The sequence below is a fragment of the Trachurus japonicus genome, chromosome 13 (assembly GCF_045865225.1).
Source record: "Trachurus japonicus isolate A0001 chromosome 13, Traja_1.0".
Taxonomy (NCBI): Eukaryota; Metazoa; Chordata; class Actinopteri; order Carangiformes; family Carangidae; genus Trachurus; species Trachurus japonicus.
In genome coordinates, this window is record NC_140919.1 from 34,745,835 (window position 1) to 34,770,215 (window position 24,381).

General features: G+C 42.5%; 4 protein-coding genes across 7 annotated transcripts in view; 3 read left to right on the plus strand and 1 right to left on the minus strand.

Moving 5' to 3' along the window:
• Window positions 1-4,780, minus strand: part of gmfg (glia maturation factor, gamma) — a 25,380-nt gene extending 20,600 nt beyond the window's left edge. Inside the window, exons 1-8 of one of the 2 annotated variants that reach the window (XM_085796205.1) lie at window positions 4,758-4,780; window positions 2,965-3,070; window positions 2,466-2,562; window positions 2,323-2,372; window positions 2,185-2,236; window positions 1,975-2,055; window positions 1,796-1,869; window positions 1,403-1,512 (exon numbers count right to left, since the gene is read on the minus strand). In XM_085796205.1, coding sequence (XP_085652331.1) covers window positions 1,441-1,512; window positions 1,796-1,869; window positions 1,975-2,055; window positions 2,185-2,236; window positions 2,323-2,372; window positions 2,466-2,562; window positions 2,965-2,967 — 429 coding nt within the window. In that variant the 5' untranslated portion in view covers window positions 2,968-3,070; window positions 4,758-4,780 and the 3' untranslated portion in view covers window positions 1,403-1,440. Of the gene's footprint in view, window positions 1-1,348; window positions 1,513-1,795; window positions 1,870-1,974; window positions 2,056-2,184; window positions 2,237-2,322; window positions 2,373-2,465; window positions 2,563-2,964; window positions 3,077-4,757 lie in introns of those variants that run through there. The other variant, XM_085796203.1, reaches the window with a different exon arrangement.
• Window positions 1-24,381, plus strand: part of paf1 (PAF1 homolog, Paf1/RNA polymerase II complex component) — a 384,753-nt gene that overhangs the window by 4,560 nt on the left and 355,812 nt on the right. For 2 of the 3 annotated variants that reach the window (XM_085796195.1, XM_085796197.1), the window contains exons 13-14: window positions 223-307; window positions 460-1,240. In XM_085796195.1, coding sequence (XP_085652321.1) covers window positions 223-307; window positions 460-914 — 540 coding nt within the window. In that variant the 3' untranslated portion in view covers window positions 915-1,240. Of the gene's footprint in view, window positions 1-222; window positions 308-459; window positions 1,241-24,381 lie in introns of those variants that run through there. The other variant, XM_085796196.1, reaches the window with a different exon arrangement.
• On the plus strand, window positions 4,393-19,553 carry samd4b (sterile alpha motif domain containing 4B). Its single transcript, XM_085796189.1, has 13 exons — window positions 4,393-4,744; window positions 6,130-6,650; window positions 6,813-7,283; window positions 7,760-8,002; window positions 8,132-8,241; window positions 8,561-8,647; window positions 8,969-9,239; window positions 9,355-9,440; window positions 10,564-10,679; window positions 10,900-11,098; window positions 11,549-11,675; window positions 14,229-14,312; window positions 16,588-19,553. Exons 2-13 carry the CDS (start codon window positions 6,455-6,457, stop codon window positions 16,614-16,616), a joined length of 2,019 nt encoding a protein of 672 aa, XP_085652315.1. The 5' UTR covers window positions 4,393-4,744; window positions 6,130-6,454; the 3' UTR covers window positions 16,617-19,553.
• Window positions 19,536-23,083, plus strand: socs9 (suppressor of cytokine signaling 9). Its single transcript, XM_085796194.1, has 2 exons — window positions 19,536-19,838; window positions 20,916-23,083. The coding sequence occupies exon 2, from the start codon at window positions 21,080-21,082 to the stop codon at window positions 22,823-22,825; it is 1,746 nt and encodes a 581-aa protein (XP_085652320.1). The 5' UTR covers window positions 19,536-19,838; window positions 20,916-21,079; the 3' UTR covers window positions 22,826-23,083.

Consider the following 24,381-nt stretch of genomic DNA (forward strand, 5'->3'; position numbering starts at 1 on the left):
ATTTGTAAACAGAAATTAAACATTCTAAGTTATATAGTCAGGTGTAGTGCTGTAATGTGCATCATAATTTAAATGTATTATGTAGATATTTAACAGTGTCTCACTAAGACCCAGACTCAGCTAGTTGAAAGTGACCATAACTGTTTGAAAGGTAGTAACAGCTTTAAGCTTGCATTTTTTAATTGACTAGTAACTGATGATTCCCTTCATTGTGCATCTTAGGAGGCGCGTAAAGCTCAGCTGGAGAACCATGAGCCAGAAGATGAAGAGGAAGACATGGACTTGGATAAGGACTTGCAGGACTCTGGTAAGATTTTTTTTATCCTCTTCCACTGCAGTTCTCAACATTTTACACTTTTTGATACATTTTCTAGCTTTGCCACGCTGTGGTAATGTCATTGTCAGTCTGTGAAATAATTCACCATCTGCTCTGTGCGATACTTGAACCTTTCCCTCCAGGTGATGAGAAAGAGAAAGGCAGCGGCAGCGAGGCTGAGAACTCTGGCAGCGAATCTGAGAGGGAGGACGACGACCGCGAACAAAGGCCAGACGACGACGAAGAGGACGAAGACAGGGGGAAGAGAAGGAGGAAGGCAAGCGCCAGCGGCAGCGAGAGCGGCGAGGAGAGAACCAGAGAGATGCGAGACGAGGAGGAGATCTTTGGCAGCGACGACGACAGCGACGACAACGAGCCCAAGAACTCGGCCAGGAGCAGCGGGGACGAGGGCAGCGGGAGCGAGGATGACGGCGGGAACAGAGGAGGCAGCAGGAGTCGCAGCAGGAGTCGCAGCAGGAGTCGCAGCGCGTCTCCGGCACACAGCGACCGCAGCAGCGACCATTCAGAGACCCGGGCTCAGAGCGGAAGCGGAAGCGACAGAGGCTCCGAGTCGAGCGATGCCAGTGACAGTGATTAAAATCTGTGGCCTGGTGACAGCCACATGTCTGATCTGTATGTTCAGCTACAAACACTGATGATTGCAAATATCTGATGAAATCTGGGAACGAGATGCTCACTGTTTTCAGACGGGAGGGGGGGGGGGGGGGGGGTGACACTCTACTGTCCAGTTTTTAGATTTAGCTGAAGGACCAGTAGATATTTGTACACCACTTTCCTGGTTTTGCGTGTCAGATATTTAATACAGTATCATGTAAAAATGTCTTTGTTCTCCCAGCTTTGGACATGTCATTATGCTTCAGCTTTGAAACTGATAATAAATCATAGGTGGCATTTTCTAAGAAACTCGGTGGTCAAAGGTTTGATTTGTTTAGCTGATGCTTAGTTTAGACTACGATTGGAAATACAATATGAAAATGGTGTCAATGCAAAACTTACAAAAACACGACTGCATATAGTAAATCATTTAATAGCAATAGCACGCACAACTGAAAATTACATTTTCACACAGAAAAAGATGGATAGGAAATGTGAGAGCTGCTCATTCAGCGAAAAAATGACAGTTGTTTCTTCAGCCATTCTTCTGTCAAGTCATCGGCGTTTCTTGTTTCGAAGACCTCACAGAATAGAGCAGAGAGTCACACAAATTTGTTCTTGACTGAATAATCTGAGAACCTATAGTCATGATGTTTAAAGTTGATTTTCATCAAGGAACCTTTCATGGACATGTTTGAAATGAAAACATTGCAATATGTTTTGCAACTATTTGACACATTTACCTATAAAAACTGTTCTTGACAAGAGGTGGTGGTTTATTTTTTAAATTACATTAAATTATGGAGACAAAAACAAACAAACGAAAAAATATATATATATACAGTATAATGTTAATATAATTACCTTTGTGAGCTCTGCAGCTTGGACCAGTCGATTCTTGCTGCCAGCATACATCATCTGTTGCTCTGGCTTACATCCTACAAATGACAAAGTTAATTGTTTGACATCCAAGTTATTCTTAAAAGAATATGTATGTCTATGGAGAAAGTTCAGTTTTGACTGAGAAGAACATTATTACTTACCCACTGGGCTGGAGAAAATGAAACACAGAGGGTAAGACACCCTGCCATCATCATGAACATACTTATAGCTGTAGACAATGAATGTGCACTTTTGTCAAGGAAGTCAAAATATGAACAGATTGTAGTCTATAACTGTATGAAATGCTAATATCACTTGCTACTTTGTGAGAACTTAGAATTGTATGTGTTCACAAGACAATCAGGGAGGATATCTGGGCTGCCGCTCTGGAAGTTCATCTCTCAGATCATCCAGAGAGATGTCCTGAAAGACAAAGCTGAGTTTAAGTAACGTTCAATTCTGAATGAAATCACAGATCAAAGATACATTTTTACAACAGTTTGACTTACCTCATACTCCTCCTCCAGAATGACAAGTTGTTTCACCATGTCTATTTTCACTAAGACACAACAGTGAGTTTTTAGGCTTTCAGTTCAATTTTGTATTTATTGATGCACCAATGTTTTATACTGGATTTTAATGTGATACCTACTCAGTATGGCAGCATTGTTGGTCTCCTTTCGAAATCTAAACTTTTTCAGCTTATCCCTCAGACTTTCATCCACTTCGCACACAACAAGAGAGCTTGACTGCAAAAGGAAGTCAAGTGTCATTCTACGAAATATTAAGACATGATGTTTCTGTGCTTGCGATAAAGTTAAGTGGATTGATCTACAAGACGTAAATAGAAACAAAGAAAGAGAGTGAGATATCTGCTTGATCTGCTCAGATGTTCAGGTCTATCCACCTGGCATGGATGCATGAAACATTTATACCACTATTCTGACATATTGAGGACAGGAAATGTTTGTGCTGCAACAAGCAAGATTGTAGTTTCCTGTATGAAAGAGCGCGGGGGGCGGCCAACCTTGTGTCGCAGCGGTAAGGTAAAAACTATATACGCACAGATACATTTCACTGACAGTTCATAAAATCCAATACATTTCCACAGAAACGCAAGTGTTTCAAACAATTGCATCAGTTTCACATACCATTCTCAGAGGATTCCTTTGTGCCTTCCTGTCTTCGGGTGACTCTGCTTTGTTGAAATAGTTTGCGACAGACAGACAGCTACTCACAGACTGTCAAGAGATCCTCCTTAGGATGGAAAGGGGAGGACACACACAGAGAAAGAACATACAGCAGTGCTGCTTCCTCTTTTCAACGGCACCAGATGACGCTGACATGAAGATCGGCTGCATGTTGTATGAAACAGTGTGACCTTCATTTATAGCAAAGTACATGTAGGAAAAACTAAACAAACCAAACTTGTCAATGTTAGTATGACAGGAGAAGAGACTGGGGATGTTCATCTTGAATAGATCCAGACTGTCTGATGGTTGAAAAATCAGTTTTCACAATCAGAGGCTGTGTATCTCTGCCAATTTATTGTTGGATTCTTTCTGTGTTGGTAGTTACTTTCATTTCCCATAATCTCACACGGAGGAAATTAAATAGAAACTTGCAGCGGCAGACAAAATACTCAAATCCACAGCAAAGTATAAACATATTAAAGAAAATGCACATAAACACCAGAAGTAACACAGTTAAACATTTGTTGCATTGCTGTTGAGTCAAATGTAGTTCAGGTAACCATGTGTCTTGTACTTGCCTGTTGTTGCACTTTGTGCCATTTTGATTACCTTACATTACACTGGGGGCAGTTGTAAGGCTCTGTCTTTCTCAAGGACACACCTGACCTGTCCATATGTCCCAAACCAGTATACCTATGTAACTAAAACTGTACTAACTAACAATGTGTCCCACAGGGTGAAACTACTGTAGTAATACACTGCTCTCTACTGATGGAAACTTTAGGCATGTTGCAGCTCTGGTTAGTCTGGCCCTCTGCCTGTCACAGCTGAGAGCAAACACCTGCAGGAACAACTGATAGAGTCCAGGAGACCTCCTGCATAAAACACACCAGAACACACAATTTGATAGTTTAGTCTTGTGCTGAAATGATAAGCTGATTATTTTTTGGTGTCAGTTAATCGTGTAAGTTATTCCCAAATGGATCTGTAGTTCAAGTGGTGAAGCATGATGTTGCCCAAAATTTTTAGTTAATAGTTTGACTGCCGTTTCTGAACAAGGCACTAAAACCCCATATGTATGTAAAATTTTTATTATATATATATATTATATTATATTTAGCCTGTCTCCAAGTTGTTCTGGGTATCAATGTTTTTGTTTCTCCCCATACACACACACACACATATATGCATATTATGTGGATATATGTATATGTGTGTGTGTGTGTGTGTGTGTGTGTGTGTGTGTGTGTGTGTGTGTGTGTGTGTGTGTGTGTTTTATTTTAAAATTTAGTCCTATTTAGGACGTGTTCACCCGTCTGGGTCTGAACCATAGTGGGTCTGAACCGTTTTATGTTATTTACCAGACTGTGGGCGGGACACAACATTACGTAGCGTCCAGACGTATGACGATGTGCCCACGTCTTACGTCAACTCAAAATCGAAGTAGATTTCTCTAGGCGTACACTCTTTATTTTCTGTATTGCAATAAACATTTTTGTACGCACATTTCTTTAACACGGTATGTTTGAAACCGCAGGAGCCTGTCGCTGTAAAGGAATATACCCGTGAGGAACACCGCGCACGGGACTGAAACCTACGCTTCTTTCAGCTAAGCTAACGTTATTGCATCTATTAGCACAACTCGCTAGCGCTAGCAGTTAGCTCTCCTGCCCTACCGTCGAGCTAGCTATGCATTAGCACGTTAGCCTAGCTCGCTAACCAGTGACAACTGACAAAGGTAAACAACAAACCTTTTGAATGCATGTATTATTAAAGGCCACTCTCACAATGCTGTTAACGAGCTATAGCCTGATGTCGATTGAAAACACGTTTTATCGCGCCTGTTTGTGCCGCTGAGACTGGAGTACGAAGCGGAGAAAAGGGGCAGCAACAGCGTCAACGAAAAACAATACAAATCCCGACTCCTTCATCACTGACTAGGCCAACCGAGCTAACTCTGGCTAACCGCTATCTAATGGTAGGCTGCCGGCTGTAATGTTGCCCTATTTCAAGTTAATAAAGCTCACAGGGACAATCACAACATAATTTTGTTGGCTGGAGCTCTTGGTCAGACTCTCGGGTTTGTCCTTTGATTAAAAGTAAGGCTGTTAATGTTACAGGTGCTACCATTTGCAGTGTTGGCAGTAAGTAGTTTTGACATGTTACCTATGATGCAAGTGTGCAGCAGATAAACTGTGTATTATAAGTAGCTGCTGAAAAATACATCGACGGCTGCCTCTGTTGTTTAGATTGCAACCTGTTTTTAGTGTTATGTGTTAAGCATTACTCTGTATTACTGGCCTGGGCCCTTATTCTGTGTATGACATGTTTGGCACTTGTTTTAAGAATGACTTGTGCCTTTGTCATTGTACTATGACTTTAGTTGCTCGAGTGCTATAAATGCAAATGTCTATGACTGACTGATGAAGATTGGAAGTGGCCTCTGCAATGGAGAAGTTTAAGTAAATTATTAAGTAAAAGCCTTACCTCATAATCTTTACATTACCTTTAACATTTCTTATATCTTATTTAATTGTGAACCAGTAAGGGAAATTGTCACACAGTGCTTCTTCTATCAATATAGTAATGCTGTAAAACTCTAGTTTAATGTTATCTTCCCCGTCATGGCCATTTTTTGTATAGCATAATTATTTGAAGCAGCTTGTTTGCCTTTACTGGCTTTGTGTACCATCTACCCTTGTTATTGTGCTGTTCATGTGCCTTTGTGATGATCGTGAACCGGTGAACTGTCTGCCATAGACCATTCAGTTTTTCAGCCACCTTAGCTAATGATCGGACTTCATTGTCAAATAAACTCACAACTCCTTTTATTTGCAGCTTTGGGGAGAAAACTCACTGTCCCCTATGTTGACAGAACTGTCACAGGACAATAGGGAGAGCAGTCTCCAATTCTGAATCTGGACAGACTCATGTGTCAACATACTCATCTTCACATTTAAAAATTCAATTAGCCTCATAGTGAGTTGCGGTAAAATGAGCAAACCTTAAGAAATTTGAATAGGACATTTATTAAGTATCTATTGAGTTGGTCAAGATGTTATAAAGACATTTTTTGAATATGGACCTAAGATTTCTGTCTTTTTCTGTTTGTTGATTTAATAGGGCGTGGATGATGTGATCCCGAACACGCAAGAGTGTTAAAAAGATTTTCCTCTTTGTGTCATTACCAACTACAGCTGACACACTTCCAGCCTCACTTCATAAGACAAGTGCCCAACAATCCACACGGCATCCCTGTCTGCAGTTCTTTCTGTGCCTGAACCATGTGAGGGCCCCTCGGTCCAGTCTGAGGGGATCCCAGGACTATTGCAAATACGACCCCGCTGTGCGGGGCGAGACTGATCCTATCTGTGTTTGAGAGAGCACTTTTTCCAGTAGCCCGCTCCCCATAAACACATTCCCGTTCTCCTTACTGAGGAGACACGCCATGATGTTCCGAGACCAGGTAGGTATCCTCACAGATTGGTTCAAAGGCTGGAACGAGTGTGAACAGACGGTGGCACTGTTGTCCCTCCTGAAGAGGGTGTCCCGCACCCAGGCCCGCTTCCTACACATCTGCCTTGAACACTGGCTGGCAGACTGCACAGAGATCCACATCCTTGAAGCTGAGGCCAACAATGCAGGTAGCTGAGAATTTGAATTATTTACCTTTTGTCCCGTGTTGTCAGTTATCTCTTTGTATGAAGCACTGTTTGTGCTATTTTTTCCTACAGTTGAAGATTGCATATATTAAATCAGTAATAAAATATTAATGGTGAAATTCTCTGTTTTCCCTTTGTGATTAGCAATTGTCAGCCAGTGGCACCAGGAGCCAAAGGAGAAAGTGGTGTCCTTGCTGCTGTCACACCTGCCGCTGCTGCAGCCACGCAACAGCGAGGCCAAATGCGAGTATATGAAGCTGCTGCAGAAGGTGTTGAGTCACACTATCGAGAGTAGCCTGTTTGTGGAAGAAAGCAGACAGCTGCTGTCCTACGCTCTCATCCACCCTGCCACTACACTGGACGACCGCACTTCTCTGGCCATGTGGCTAAACCACCTGGAGGAACACCTATCCAGTGGCTACGCACCCAGGGCCCCATCCAGCCCCTACCACCCACGCCAAGGCTCAGATGAATGGCCCAGTTCTGCCGAGGCTCTGGACCCTGGCCTTGCCTGGCATGACAAGTCTCCATCGTCCAGCACGTCTCCTGCAGGCCAGAATGGACACATGCCATTCCCAGGTGGGATGTCCTCTCCCATCAACAGCAATAACACAGGTGATGTTTCTCATTCACCTTTTATTTTTCAAATGTGGAGAAAACTAACAGTGCGTTCACACCGGGCGCGAGTAAAATATTCGCCTCGCCCTACTTGCTGGAGTTTGCCCGCTGGAATATTTGTTTTTACTTGCGGCATTCGCACGAATATTGAACTCAAGCGAACAGGCGAATTTCGCGTGTTCGCTTCATTCGCATCATTTGCGCCGCACCATTTGCGCCGCCGGCACAAATTCGCGTCCATTCGCGTCTGTACATTGACTTTGTATGTAATCTTATCGCGCGAAAAATTCTCCTCGCGCCCGGTGTGAACACGCCAAGAGAGAGGAAATAGGCTGATGATATGAGATCAGTGTGGACATAACACCCATATTATACAAGCACAGTGTTCAGCTAAGCTCCTAGAGTGTTAATAATAACATTGCAAAGAGTGCAATATGTGTGTTTCCTTACGTATGGATTGTTCTCCTTTCCAGGTCTGGGTGGGCAGATGCAGCCAAGCCCTCTGAAGAAGTCCATGTCCGTTATTCCTTCCAGTCCCCAGGCTTGTGGCTCCGAGTGGGTGAGCCAGGATGATGCAGGTGGCCGACCGAACTTCATTCCAACAGACCATGCACCACTTTCACCTCAGAGCAGCGTCGCCTCCTCCGGCAGTGAGCAGACGGAAGAACAGGGCTCCGCTCGCAACACTTTCCAGGAGGATGGCAGTGGCATGAAAGGTCAGAGTTCAATACCTATCCAAGCCAAAGGCACTCATGGCATTTTGTCTCTGGTAAAAGCCGTGCACAGCCAACAGCTGTGGTGACATAATCCAGAATATAACATGACTTGGTGTTTGTTTGTTCTAGATGTTCCTGCATGGTTGAAAAGCCTTCGCCTTCATAAATATGCATCGCTTTTCTCCCAGATGACCTATGAGGAGATGATGATTCTCACAGAGCAGCACCTGGAGTCGCAGGTTTTAAAGCCTCCCCTTTACACACACTGGGGCAGGGCTTTGGTTATTCCACCCTCCCTATCAATGGTGAACATTACTGTCCTCAAACCTGATGATACATCACCTCTCAATGAGGCATGAAATTAAGCACCGCACCCTACAGTTGTATCAAGCCAGTAACACATACAAACGGCGTGATTTTGCCTTTGCCCCTTGGCTTTAATGAAACAGATGGTGATTAGCTTTGTTATTTAGTAACTGTATAAATTGCCCAGTGTTCCCACAAGAAATGAGTTGCCTGCGTCTCATGCCATCTTGTTATTTCCTCTCTCCTTTTTAGAATGTCACTAAAGGAGCACGGCACAAGATTGCCTTGAGTATCCAGAAACTGCGAGAGAGGCAGAGTGTGCTCAAGTCTTTAGAAAAGGTAATTTAAATGGGATGATGATGTTCTTCTTGTACTTAGAAAATGGCAACAGTGTTTTCTCCTGATGAATTCTCAGTCTCACTGCAAAACATTTTCTTGAGTATGTATTTGTTGATGATCAAATTACACATTTCCATCGAGAAAATCGCATTCTACCATTGGCACAGAAACAGACATGGAGCAGAGATGTTAGGGATGCAGTTCCTTCCTCTAAAACATTTTAGGGAAGAACATGTTTCTTCTTAAAGCTTAAATCCAGATTTGCTAATTAGTATCCTATATCTTACACAGCATGTGACTCATGATATTGTCTCTTGTTAGGATATTTTGGAGGGGGGAAACCTTCGTAACGCCCTTCAGGAGCTGCAGCAGATCATCATCACACCCATTAAGGCCTACAACCCAGTCAGTACAGCACAGCCCACCTTGGACACCGCCTCCTCCCCGTCAGAAACGAAAACAGGAGCAGATAAAGATTCAAGCTCAGAGGGCTTCCAGTCTCACAACCCTCCTCCCTGCGATGGAGACTCCTCGGCCACACCCATCTCAGACGGCGATATTGCTGGACAGTTCACCCGTGTCATGGGCAAAGGTAAGAAGATCATGTTTTATTTTATTTTATTATATTCCTCTCATATTGCATTGATTGTTGCATAACACACACAAAATGCATGTTAGTATTCAACACAAATACTTTTTTCCCCCAGTGTGCACCCAGCTGCTTGTGTCCAGGCCTGATGAGGAGAATATCAGCTGTTACCTTCAACTCATTGAAAAGTGTCTGACACATGAGGTGAGAAAAGTCATTTTTTCTTAATTTGCCGAATGCATACAAGTCATTTGTATACAGTGTTAATATTTTTGCAGCGCCATAACAACATAATATAGACAAATGTATATGAACTGTTAATAACAAGCTTGTAGTTATCTGTAGCCTTAGTGCCATAAATGCAAATGTCCATGACTGACTGAGTGATGGAGTTATAGCATTTATCACCCAAATGCTGCATGACTGTGTTAAGTATACATCGTAGTGCAGTGGGCTGTCATAGTTTCCTCAGTAGTTGTTTGCTACTCTTTCAAAAATGATTTTGTGCCAACCAGCAGGGCTGCCATCCTGACTTCACACAGGAAACAAAGAGCAGAGAAGGATGATGAGAACGGAGCTATAGAGCTAGTAGTATTGAAGATGTGCTTGAGCTCAGGGACGTGGTGGAGGGGAGAAAATGTGTGTCTGGATTTTGGAACGCAACTGAACTAATTACAAGATTGAAATGGATAGTGAAACCATTACGTTGTATTAGTGCAAAAGAATGGATAATGACTGCTGTGAAACCCTAAAGAAGAAGAGAAAGCAGTGTTGCCAGCTTTGTGATTTTCAAACCCTTTTTTCAAAATAAGCACCAAACCCCAACACATCTGTCAACTGTTTGGACAAACCTTAGCAACCCTCACCAGAGTCTCTCCAGTACTGCCCCGCTGTGCAAGGTCACCGCAGACACACCCCACTATGCTGACAGCATTGCAGCTAGTGTGATTTCTTTGAATGATCATTTTCCATGTTAATATGACTGAAAATTGAGCACAGCCTTTGGCAGACAACAGAAACAGACAAACACGTAAATGAGAACAGCTTCTTTAGGAATTAGGTTGCATTAAAGTATTCTGTATGTGAGCACAGTGAGGGAAGCAAACAAACACGAGGCAGAAACCGACTGAGAAGAGGCTAAATGCAGATAGTCTATGACACAATGCACTCGTGTGTTCGGTTTTTACATGGTATTGTTTCTCGATGTTAAGAATTATATGTGCGTTTTCCTTTGAAAATCACACATTTCAAAAGCATCCCCTGAAACCCCACTAAATGCTCTTTGAAAAGCTGATGCCTTTTTTCCTCTGCTGTCTCTCCCTGTCAGGCTTTCACAGAAACTCACAAGAAAAGGCTGGTCTCCTGGAAGCAGCAGGTTCTCAAACTGCTCCGCCTGTTCCCCCGGAAAGCTATGCTGGACATGCCAGTGTACCGACAGAAAGGGTGAGACTCTGCTGGCCCTCCTTTACCTTTGATCTCCCTTTTAGCAGGGGAGATGTCACAACAAATAAACGTCATCTCGTCCAATCCCGTTTTCTCTTTCACTTTCTCTTCCACATTTGAATAAAGAATGCCATTCCATATGAAACAAATTCAGTGCAGTTTAACAGACTAACACTAATGTCTGATGAATGTTCCTTTTTGGCTTTCTTTTTCCCTCCAGCTGGACGTATGGGTCTAACTCCCTCCCCACAGCAGGCTCTGTGAGTGGAGGTGTGGCGCGACGAGGGCAAAGACAGTTCCAGATGACGCCTCGCGGACTCCCAGCTGGACGCATAAGTCTTCTAAGTCCTGGTGGGATCGGAGGAGCATCTCCACGCCACACGCTCACAAATCCTGTGCTGGCAGGCCAGGGGAGACAAGTGAGTATTCTTGTCATTGGATGGGCATTTTGGTAGTAGTTTGCAACATGAAATTTTACTTACATTGCTGAGAAAATAGATCATATTTATCAGTTAGGCCAGTCCTTTTCGTTTTGCACTGAAATCTGACTGAAGTTTCAAAGAAAGTTATTTACAATAATTGAGTCTGACTTCATGTCTCTTGCTTCAAGTTCTCTTTTTCACTATATCAGAAGGTCATTGCCCACATATTGGCATGCTCAGTGAGTCACAACACACCTCAGTAAACATTTGCAAAAGTAAAAGCGATGGAAAAAGCAAGAGCTCTTGGGAGTTTAATTAGTGCACTCAAGGCAGTGCAAGGGGTTAGGCATCATATGTTTACACAAATTGATTCTTTATTATAAGCAAGGAGTTGTTGCTTCATGATCTTGACCCTTATGTAATGAGAACTTGTGTTGTCTCCTATAGAACTTGTGGTTTGCCAACCCCGGGGGCAGCAACAGCATGCCCAGTCAGAGTCGCAGCTCTGTACAGCGGACCCACTCACTCCCTGTCCACACTTCCCCGCAAACCATGCTCATGTTCCAGCAGCAAGGTATTGTGTGAGGTCAAGCCTCTTTGACTCATAATTAACAGAGGGTGTATGCTCTCTCACCCATGCTCTTTCTGTCCTTGTTTACATTTTGATGCACTTTATTCTTTGACTTAATGCCTTGCCTCCCTTAAGCTCCTGTTTACATTTTCCATACAAGCATTTTCTGCATGTTTCTCATCAAGATGCCTTTTATTTTTTAAAGTGAAATTATTCTCCTCAAGCTAAATTTGAAATGGTGCATCAAACTGAGTTTGTCTGGATGTGGCAGATTTGAATGTGATAGTGAGTTCAACGAGCAACATAAGCTCCATAAGTTATGGGGAAAAATAGCCATTTGGTCAGATGCCAAACTAGAGAGCTGCTCTCCCTCTGTGCCAAGGACAAAATAACAAGAAAGCTTAGCGGCATGTCGCAGTAAACAGTCAGTCACCTCCAACAATATACTTAACCTTTCAGTCACCTTGTCTAATGTGCCAGACACTACACAGGAGCATTGCAAATTCATCCGTAGTATATTTGTCATGTTTTAACAGAATTGTTTTTCAAAACAGAATCATGTGTGAAAGCCAGAAAATCATGATTTTACCCAACCAGCTCCACATTGTTATAGATTTGATGTCTAAACAGGAAGTATCTATTTCATACGGTTGTTTTAAAATTTATTTTATAGAAATCCCCCCAAAATAATATAATTGTTACAAAACCCCTCACAAGACCATGGAGATCAAATGTTTCTCCTAAATATTTATACATGAGGTCATGACTTTGTGCAAATAGTATAACCAATAGGATACTGAGGAAAAAAATCTGTGATCCGATGTCTTGCCTGTAACACCTTTCTACACTCGTAGGTAGTTTAGTATTAAAACATGGGTTCCTCAATAAAGAGACAAAGGCATCTTCACTGTGTCATCTGCTGGGTACTCCAAAGCATTCAGTTTAAAGAAGTCTATCCATCACTCATCATTACTGGCCTTGTGTACTGTGGTTTCACTTTGAGGCTCACACATACTCTATCATATCTGCGTCCACTTGAGACAGATTGCAGTTCATGTCTTGACATCAGAATACAGCTCAAGTGTGTCTTGAGTGGTCACATTTTGATTTGTAAACAAGTGAAATGTAAGGTATGACTTGACAATAGAACTAGGGGAGAGGATTGCAGAAGCAATCTTGTTGCCCACCTCTGAATTGCCTCAACCTTTTATATGTTCTGACAAACCTCAACTCTCAACTTTTATTTATTTTTTGGTATGATTGAAATGATGATTTTCGTCTGGGGATTAGTACATTAGTAATTTAACCAATGTGATTATGATTATCAGGTTGTTCATAGTTAAATGGTTTGCATATTTTAGCAGTAGTTATATGGCTGAGTCCATCTCTGGCACTCAGGTGCAGCAGAGGAATTGTGATTAATACATGGTACAATGGCATCTTATAGATGTACTAATGTGTTGTGTGGTTCTGCAAACTGTTACCATAGCATTGTCATCTGACATCTGAATATATTTCTTTAAAATTACCTTTAGAATTACATTTGTCTCTGAGTGGCATACTTGACTTGACTATTTTTTTTGTAAGCCTGTGAATATTCTCATTTGTCCAGGTCATAGTTATCTCAAGGAAATTTTAAAGCGAAAGCAACTGTTGCTTTCTATTTAAAATTTTGATTTGTCTTTACTAGACAAATAACCAAGTCCAGTTGCTTTCGATTTAAAATTTCCTTGAGATATTTTTTTTGTAGTTTTGATCATTATCTTTCTGGTTATAACATATTTGAAACAATAGAAATGCTGAAGAAGGTGAACCTGCTTCACACTAACCCCAACCACTCAGACATTTCACTCAAAATGAAGGTAAACATAACTAAAATGAGCTCATCGTTATGATGCTAAGCTGTATTGTAATACTGTGTCTGCAAAGCTATGGTCAAAGCCAGAAAGGAAACTAACTGCAAACTCTATCAGACATTAGCAACAGAGTTGAATGATGACTTAACATTCAATGGTGTTTTCACATCCAGTTAATTGGATTACAGTTATCTGCACACAGTGAAATATGCCAATGGTTGGATAAGCATCCTACCACATCCGCACAGCCAGCTTGCAATAAATAATATGGTTGAGCTATGTGCTATATACTGATACTTGTATTGTCATCACCTTGGAGTTGATTCTTTCTTTCTAGTAATAGATTCATCATGTTAATTTTGTTTTACTTGCAGCACAGCTATAGTGCATACAGTATCAGTCACTTTGTTCCTATTTTGAAGCCAACAAATGATCTGATCTTCATATTACCATAATGATGGTGATTCTTTGGCACATAAACTGAGCATGTTTCCTTCAAACCAGAGGAATTACGATGATGTCTTGATGATGGAAACTGTTCTTTTCCAAGAGAAATTGGCGAATGAAATCTCAGTAGATGTATTTAAAGCAAAATTCTGTACAGAGCGTGAAAAAGATAAATTTTCTGGTCATTTTCAATCATTCTAACCTAAATCTTCATTTGGACTGATGGACTGATGTTTTTTACTCCTTCCCTCAGAATGCCAAGTTCCAGGTGCTGACCTGGAGATCAACCCCACGCTGGAGTCACTGTGCCTCAGTATGACAGAGCATGCCTTAGGGGGTAAGTGTCCTTAGTAGCCCAGTGTTAAATAGGCCACTGACTGGTTGACCTCTCAAAACTGCCAACTCCTCAACACCTCATTGTATATCAAATCCAGGCACTGAGAGAGAGGATTTCATGAGCAGACTGTGTCATTTGGGAAAGCTGTATATATTAATTTGTTCACACACACATGCCCTACGTAAACGGATGAAAAAGCCTGTTGACTTGTCTAATTCACATTTCATATTTGTGCATTAAGATTTAATAACATCTGACTTGCACAGTATCATTAGTCAAGTCACATTTGTGTTCTCCTTGGAGAGAGAAAGGCGCCAACAGTCCTGTGTGCATCTTACTGTATGGTGTTCTTGGATGACAAGATTTGTATCATCCCATCAAACAATCTTAAGGCTCAGTAGCTCTCTGTCAGCTTTCCTCAGTATTCTCGGACTGCAATAGTCAGGTATCTTTGTTGCATGAACTTTCTGTGAGTTAGATGGAATTTGGAGAATTTAAACAATTTTCTTTCCTTCCGCAGAGACAGATAAGGTTATTGATGTCTTGTGTGTACAGTCTGAAAGTGCACAACTGGTCGAAAGTTTTAAGAACACCCTAATTTCCGATCTGTATTGAAAGTCTTTGAATGATACAAAGGTAAGCTCTAAAAAAAGAAAAAAAGTTGAGGTCAAATCATGAGAATGTCGTAGAAAACAGGCTTTTTCAGGGATTAATGCTGCGTTCAACAACTCCGAAGTCGGAATTTCCAGCTCGGAAATTTCCGACTTCCGACATCATTGCGTTCACGCTGCAGGAACTTGGAAGAGAAAAAACATGCATACCCGTACGGAAAATATGTGCAGCAGCAAATTATGTTTATTTTGGAGGCAAATGAAGAGGAGAGGAGACGCCGCAGATGAGTGCACATATAACGTTATAGCCCTAGATAACCGTTACACACAGCTTAATATAAACGTATTTCATATACTGCAATAATACACAAAAAATATGCATTAAAACCTCAACAAATAACTTTTTTTTTTCTTTGCTAACCGTCTAGCTCTGAAATGATACCCAAGTTTCCGACCTGTAATTTCCGAGTTCCACGCCGTTCAATTCATTTTTGACAACTCAGAGCTTGTTTTTTTCCGACTTCCGAGTTGTAATGAACGCACCATAAGGAACGGGTTAAATCAGTTTTCCTGCAGCAATGAAAGAAAGTGAAGCTTTGACAGTTAATGCAAACATTTCCTACAGGTATCCCAACTTCTGTGGATGATTTTACAAACCCTGGCTGCACAAATGCAGTGTTGGAACAAACCGTGTTATTGCGCACCCTTCTGCATTGTTAGGACAAGACTGTATTGCAGCAAGCAGCACTGTGTAATGCTATCAGTTACCAAGGAAGACAGACTTGTTGGTCAGGGATCCATCCTACAGTGAGATAATGACCCAGAACAGGAAGAAAAGAAAGATGCTGGCTGCACATGATGGAAGAGCAGCACAGTCTCCAGACTTCAACCTCATTAACTTGGTCATGAATGAAGTGAAAAGCAAAGCAAACTACAAAGTGCCACACATAAATTGGAATGTATAACATTGTAACTGTGTTCAGCTGCTGGGTGAGGCAAAAATTACACTGAATTTAGTTTAGAAAATAGAGTCTCTTGTTTATAAAGTCTCAGATTGTCCAATTATTTGCTAGAATTTCACAAAAATCAGTCAACTGTGAATAATGTTAATTTCAATAACAGTGGGAAAATTTAGGTGTGTTGCAACTTTTGACCCTTAATTTAAGTTTAGCCTGGAGTATTTTATTTTCTGGATTAATTGAAAATATGAAAAACGTTTCACTCTTTATTTAATTCGCTGTTGTAAAGGAAATTGCATGATATCAAATATTTGAATACATACACAGCCATGGAAGATGAACAAATGCAAAACAAAAGAGAAAGGTATTTTCAGGATATTGTTTATAGCTTCCTTCAGCTGCAAGGTGTATTTTCCAAGCTTGTTGAAGGAGTTGTTACTTATCCAGAAATGTAGCTAATAAATATTGGATGTGCTAAGTTCATGGCAGGCATACCATAAAAAAGGATGAAAGGTATGCAATGAATATAAAGATTAATAGCCACATAAGAGGGCATCAATAACTTTTTGTGCCCATGGGAAAAGGGGAAAAGTCGTAGCACTCTGCAGCAGTGAACAACCCTTTTAAGGATGAGAAGTGAATGGTGCCATACATTTGATTATTATAAATGTCTTGAGACATATTTCTTTCCAATCTCGTCCACAGATGGAACAGACCGGACATCAACAATATGAGCAGAAGAAAAGGAAAAACACACTTCAGTTGAGGCCTGTTCAGTTCCTCATCACCCAGCACAAAGATATACGTATGCTTCAGAAAACCAGGCAAAGCAGTCACTACAAAATGACAAAAAACTGTGTATATGTTCTCTAATATTTTTGTACTTTATTATATACAACTAAGTTTATTAAAAATGGAATACAGATGATTATTATATTGCAGGACAGAGAAAAAAAAGGTTAACTGTGCAAACTGCTTCATGTCACCTGCAGGACTGTGACATGATAGGCAGGCGCTCAGTTTGCCGTGGTCTGAGAGAAAAATGGTGGATTGGTGCTGTCTTAAAGGGGCTCTGCCCTATGAGTTACTCTTCTTTCCCCCTCCTGCCATGGAGCAAGGCTTTCTATCCAGAACACAGTGACAGCCACAGCCCCTGCACCACGCAATGTGTAGAATCAGAAAATTGCCAGTCAAAAGTAAGGCACTTTTATTGATCTCTGATATTAGGCACTAAACTGTAATTGGCCCATGGATACGTTCGATAAAAGATTTCCACTTGTAGACGGGTGTTGAGAATACATGCACCGATACACTTCCTAGCAACCCTAATTGTTCTATTACCAGTGCTAGTGAGAGCTTGTGTTGGTTGAAACTTAGACTCCTTTCCTTGGTTCTTTTTATCCTCTCAAGAGTCGCTGTTTTTTTGTTGCATAGGCAAGAAAGGGAGGACCAAAAGGATCGAGAAAATGCTTGTGATTCAACTGTAGGCGAACCTGTTGTCTTGGTTGTATTCCCTGAACACGTAGTTAAAGTAGAAGTGACTGTCCTCCTCTAAACTTCTACAAAGCCAAAGAGAAGGGTTGTACGATTGTTAATTTGAGAAGGATATTTGTAGTGAAATGCAACAGAATGGTATACTTTTGTAAAAAGAACAGCAGTTTGAAGAATTTATGCCAGCTGCAATTTGTCTCTGTTATTTTATGCCCTACTACAAATGATGATGAATCTCATTTTGCGCCGAGGAATCCCCAGAGGGGTGAATAAGGGCTGGTGTGGTTGCTACTGTGCAAGAGCTGATTTGATACTGCATTGATAAAAGCGAGGAGGGTAGAGTGTTTTCAATTTACACTAATGCTGGGTGAGAAAACTAAATGAAACACGTTTCAACCCTCTGGCCCCCTTTTGATTGGCTCTGGAAAATGAAGCTTGATCTTGTAATAAAATGCTCTGGAGCACAGCGCCCTCACCCTCACAGTGCCCTCTTCCTCAAACGGCCAACGTGACGATTTGATGAATCATACTTTTCAAGGTGCTTGACTATGTCCATATTTTCTGTTTGTGTCTCAATGTGTTTCAGTCTCAGAACCCCGACATTATCATGTGGTATCAGTGTTGACTCAAAAACAGTCTTATACAGCCTCTGTCTTTGAATGTGGCAGAGCGGAGGTGCATGTATGTGTAATATGGTCTTAACTTTTGGTTGCATCATAAGGCAGGGATAACCATTTCCATTTTATTTAAGCAGAGCCATAGGAGGTCTGTCTAGTAAAGATGGTTATTTACAGATATCTTTTCCAATTGTATTTTTTACTCTCCCTTGATATCGATAACTTATGCTTATTTTCTATAATCGCATGTTTTGCCACACTAATACAGCACTGTTGTAGATAGGGGACATGGTGGTTGATGGTGCCCAGCGTCACCAACAGCTAGAGAGCAGAAATCTTGCAACTAATGTTGTATGTTTATATCGCCTAAATGTCACTGTTTACATCTCTCTGGGATAATGCCCAATTCATGTTATGTGATGTCATGAATACTCCATTGTCTCACTGTGTAACACATTAAAGAACTGAAGCCTTCTCGCACATGAGCTGGCTGGGTAGAGCCTGAAAACAGAAGCCTTCTACCCCCTTTAACCCACGGCTCCATATGAGTCACAGTAGATTTTTTTTTTTTTTTTCAAGAGATAACTGTATGAGGCATGTTACGCCTGCTTTTCTGGTCATGCAGTGATGAGAGAGAATAGCTTTCCTGACCTTGTGATTGAACTGTTAGCTGTCATGTTCTGATAAATCGTTCATGTGGTGCCTGAAATGCACAGCTCCAGTATCCTCAAAAAGTTGATTTGATGGTCTTGAGTAGTATTGTAGTCATGGATTTCTTCAGAGCAGGCTCTTGGATAGATCTGACTTACTAAAAAAGCATCACACTCATGCCCGCAAAGGACTTCAGTGAGTTAGCAATGCTGACAACTTTAAGATCTTATTTTTAGCTATTCACTATACTGTATATCCATTGTGTTATGTTACAAATGGCTCAGATTATCCTTTTCATATCCTCTGTAGCTTCGGACAGCCTACACATTACTGCAAATAGACACAGAGGTACAATGCAGCAGATTTCTGCGAGTGTCTGCATAATGAAGATGCAGCAGAGGATGACAATGCTTATCTGAGCCACAAATGATGTGATTATGAGTAAACTGAACACTAAAAGCAGGCCAAGGAATATGTTTACTCCATGTTTACATTCCAGTGATGCATGAAACGAGTTGGGAAATGCACTTCATAAGTTCAGCCTGTTGTACTTTTTCTTTTTTTCTTTTTTAACATACCGAGCATCTACTAGGAGGTACAGAGCCTGTGTCATATGGAGACTTCAACCAAGTGGTTCTGAAATCATGTTAATGTCCCTGCCAGGTTCCAGGTTTAATTATTGAATCCATGCAGCCGGCTGTAGGCTACATTGCATATATTTGTCTTGTACAATTTCTATTTAATTCTGATGACTCCCCCTTGACATTTTCTAATATTTTATGAACCTTTTGCATCCCATGCTTACACTCTACTTTTTTACTGTCCACTCATACGTGTGAATGGTCTGAAGTGCAGCATCCCGTCGGATCACTGACAGTCCAAATAAAGAGGTTCAGTTCTTTTGCAACTTCACCTGTGGTCTGTGTTTGTTTCTACTCAACCCTCGTTACACATTAGACACGCCTTTTTAACAGCTGTCGTTTCGTTTTCTTCTGTCATATATATGCTATAGGGGTCGTTAAGTCCCGACGTTATCGAAGAAATTACTCCCAATTACTTTTTACATCCGGGTTGCTCGGTCTCAGCTGTTCATTTGTCAAGCTAATGTGAGCTAGCCGCCTTGTTGTTCCCGTCATTAGTTCCTTCAAAGAGGAAACACAGGCTCCTCGGTCGGGAAACTCCATAACAACTGCTAAGGTATGTTTACAGTTGATGTCATTGTCGGGAAAGCTAGATATAAGTGGGCCTAAGTACAATTAAACCCCTTGTTCTCACAGGGAAAAGTGCCAAAGTGAGCAGACGGCTAGCCGCCTTGCTAACTCAGCCTGCCGGCCATAAACAGCTGCTCTGCTAACGACGCTAGCTCGGAAAGCTAACCTTAATGTTGTCGCTTCGGTTGTTTGACTGTAAAAACGATGATTTTCGTCGACGATTTGCCCGGAAAATATGACATCCCTGTCGTGTTTAACGCCAGCTAGCTCCAACTATAACAGGAAAAAGTTGAGATATTTCTATTTTTAATTGTCCGTCTACTTTCTCCAGATAATGTGATTTGTGAGAGCACTGTCCTCTTCCCCGAGCCCGTGATCTGTTTCAAGCCAGGAGAGGTTGTTGTTAGCAGCACAACAACTGTTTCAAATAGTTGTGTTGTGTTAAATACTTTAATCACGCCCCAAAGCTCGAGTCGACCTATAGAAACGAGCTAACCAACTGCTCTCTGGCTTTGGAGCTTGTCATCGTAGTGATTTGATGTATACAACTGTGGCACTAATGCAACTTTACGTTTAAAGACACGTTAAATCGCAGGAAATCAGAGCACAGACCAACCGTGACTGTCGTTAACCTGCTCCCGACAGCTAGTCAGTTTTGTGTTTTTGATTATGAGTGTAATATACTATGTTTTTAACATGAGTAAAGGCTGAACTCCAGTAACAGTTGTGCTAAAACTAAGGTAAACTAATGCTGGCAGGACAGAGACAGCTTTACAGTGTGGACAGTTTTCACCTAGAGCTGTAGGTCACAGATCCAACACCAGTGTAATGAGTCAAACCGGAAGGTGGACCCGTGCTGTCTGCTATTTCTCTCCTTTAAGAATTTTAAGGCAGGATCTAAAGCAGAGCTCTGTTACCTTTTTGATGTGTGGAGTAATGATTAACAGATAGCTTGCAAGTGCAACCATGCATTAGTCAGGATAAGACCATATTATTCCAGTTATTTCAAAAAGGTAAATTGCAGTGTTTAAGCAGAACTGTTTTTTTTTTTTTTTTTTTGCAGGTTCTCTACAGTCTTTCTGGCCACAATGCATGGACAATGATAATTTCATTTCAGATAAGGGATGTGGATGGGAGACTTCCTGCTAATAGCTGACTGCAATAACAAGTTCTCCTGGCAACTCCCCGGAGTGGCACAACTGTTGCCATCCCACCACGTAATCCATCATGTCTCTACAGAAGGAATCGGGGAACCGAGGGAAAGATCGAGAGAGGGGGGCCCGTCCCAAGGTGAGGCAGAGCCGGTCAGAGGAAAGACGAGATACAGGCGCTGGACGAAAAGGTGGAAAAGGGAAGAAAAAAGGCCTGGCCTGCCACGAACCAGCTGCTGAGCGGCCTGTCAGTGACGGCTTTGAGTATGGTGAGCTGTTAAGTGACCTAGAAACCAGGGACCAATCTTCCTCTTCTCCTCTGAGGGAGAGTTGGAGATGGCAGGGTTTGGAAGTCGCTGCGTCTTTATTAGGACAAGAACGAGCAACAGCCAGGCCGGGGCCGGGAACAGCCAACTCTGTCAGCGAGTTACCCGCACCAAGCGAAGGTGACGGCAGAGGGTCAAGCAGCAGTCGCACCCTCCGGCAAAAAATCCAAGATGCGATGGGGCAGTGTTTCCCGATAAAGACGCACAGTGCTGCTGCACCAGCACCACCTCCACAGGCTCTTTCATCATCAACCGCCTGCGTCTCCTCAAGGCGGAAGATCCATCTCAGTGAGCTGATGTTGGATGACTGCCCTTTCCCCGTGGGATCGGAGCTGGCTCAGAAGTGGTATCTCATAAAGCAGCACACGGCCCCCATTACCCAGCCTCCTGTTATGGATTCTGCAGTCGTGTGCAGTGCCCCGACTTCAGCCATGGCCACTGTGGTGGAGGACGTAGATGACAGGTTGCGAGAGCGCAGGCGCATTAGCATCGAACAAGGTGTTGAGCCACCACCCAATGCAGAAATCCACACATTTGAGGTGACAGCCCAAATTAACCCTCTCTACAAGCATGGCCCTAAGCTGGCTCATGGTATGAATGAGTTAGCCGGAGCTGACAGAGCCTCCGCTCAGCAGCAGCAGCAGCTTCTCCTCCAAAGACAGCAGCAGCACCAGCTACTGCTGCAGAGCTGTCTGGACACTCTGGATGAAGTGGTGGCCTCGGCCTCGGCCTCTGCCTCTGCCTCTGTCTCTGCCTCTGTCTCTGCCTCGGCCTCTGCCTCGGCCTCAGCCTCAGCTACAGCTTCAGCCTCAGCCACAGCCACAGCCACAGCCTCAACGTCAGCCTCTGTCCATGCCACTGATACTATCTCGGACCCTGTGGTCGACCCAGAGGTTACAGCGACCAACATGCCCCCTAGAGCCATACTTCCTCAGACTGAGCATCAGAAATCTCAGGATGGCTACCGCATTCACACCCAAATTGATTACATTCACTGTCTAGTTCCAGATCTGCTGCAGATTACCAACCTCCCATGTTACTGGGGGGTCATGGACCGCTACGAGGCAGAAACGCTGCTGGAGGGAAAGCCTGAAGGCACCTTTCTCCTGCGCGACTCTGCCCAGGAAGACTACCTCTTCTCCGTCAGCTTCCGCCGCTACGGCCGCTCACTACATGCCAGAATTGAACAGTGGAATCACAATTTTAGCTTTGACGTGCACGACCCCAGTGTCTTCCATGCCTCCACAGTTACAGGATTGCTGGAGCACTACAAGGACCCCAACTCCTGCATGTTCTTCGAGCCGCTGCTCTCCAACCCTATCCACCGCACACAGCCTTTCAGCCTGCAGCACATCTGTCGAGCGGTCATAAGCAGCTGCACCACCTATGATGGCATTAACATGCTTCCCATTCCAAATGCTTTGAAAAAGCACTTGAAAGAATACCACTATAAGCAGAGAGTACGCGTACGGCGAATGGACACCTGGTGGGAATGAAGAACAACAACTGACTAAAAAAGAAAACTACTAAATATATTTTTAACACAAGTCTTTCCTACCTGAACTGAACAATGAGACTTGCTCTTCACTCTGTCTGGCTGTATTAACTTACACTGCACTGTACTTATATTTATTTTATTCCTGCTGTACATGTCTTAACAATTGTAATGAACTACACTGACGAGACAATGTGTAATCTGACTGATCTTGCACACTACAAGTTCTTTATGCTCAAATTAAACAACGTTATTTAGATATGTGGTGTTCAGAGAACGACTCGCACACATCATTTGTGTTGTCAACCGTGACTAAGCTTAATTATCTGACAAAGGGGGGAGGTGTCTTGGTGTGAATTGAGATGATTACAATAATAGAGTTGTTCATCATCAGTCACGCGCTGAGAAGGTAGAACAGATACTGACAAAGTTTCACCTCGCTACCAAGGTGTAGAATTGCAGCATGTCAGCAGTGGTTTTCACATTAGTTAGACCAGGTAGCACATGCGCTCATCTCTCATTTCTTTATAACCAGCTCTTGGTTTAGAGAGCAGACGTCTTGTCCTAGAACACATTTGTCGCACACTGAAGCCATGATTACATGCTCATGCTATTTTTCAGAGGGGTGATTTCATTTCAGAGAAACATGCAAAGAGTGATATGACAAAGCTAGTAGTAAATGACTGCCATATGTTTGGATCATATATCACTCAGCTGCTTTGTTTTCACCCCACATCATGAGCCTCCGTGGTTTCTCCAATGAGGTTAAACTGCAGGCAGCCAGTGCCAGCAGCCTTCATTAGTTTTGAAGTAAAGGAACAAACGTGACCTTCACAAACTGGTGAAGGTCACAAGTGAAGCTGCAGCAGAGGAATACAAATGACACTGAGATATTAATTAGCAATTTAGTCTTCCTTAGTCCAGATGTTCTGTCTGCCTGTGTTTTTTGTTCTGCATGTAAATGTGATAGGAAGACACAGATCCTTTAAGTAAGCAAAAAAAAAAAAAATCATCCTGTTTCTCTGCCTACTGCTGTGCATATTTTAAAGAGATAGGGTGTCTGTCTATGCCCTAATCTTTCATTCCAGGAGTTAAGTGACAAAATTACCATAGTGAATTAGCGCAGATGAATCTTAATTTCCTGGAAAAATTAGGGGAAAGGGGTTGTATATTGGGGGTCTTCTGGAGCTTGACATTAAGCCAGTTACTGAAACAAAAACCTACAAGCTCTGAAAAGCTCTGTTAACACAAAACTGTCCTAAGCCAAAATCCTAAAGACACAGAGGAGAGGTAAAGATCAAAATGTAGTATACCGGTATGAAACTGAATGAAGGAGCAACTGACAGAAGTCAATGAGGGCGGCAGTGGCTCAGGTGGTAGAGCGGGTCGTCCAATGATCAGAGGGTTGGCGGTTCGAATCCCGCTCTGTCCCGGTTGCTGCCGTAGTGTCCTTGGGCAAGACACCTTACCCGCCTTGCTCCTGATGGGTCGTGGTTCGCGCCTTGCATGGCAGCTTCCGCCATCAGTGTGTGAATGTGTGTGTGAATGGGTGAATGT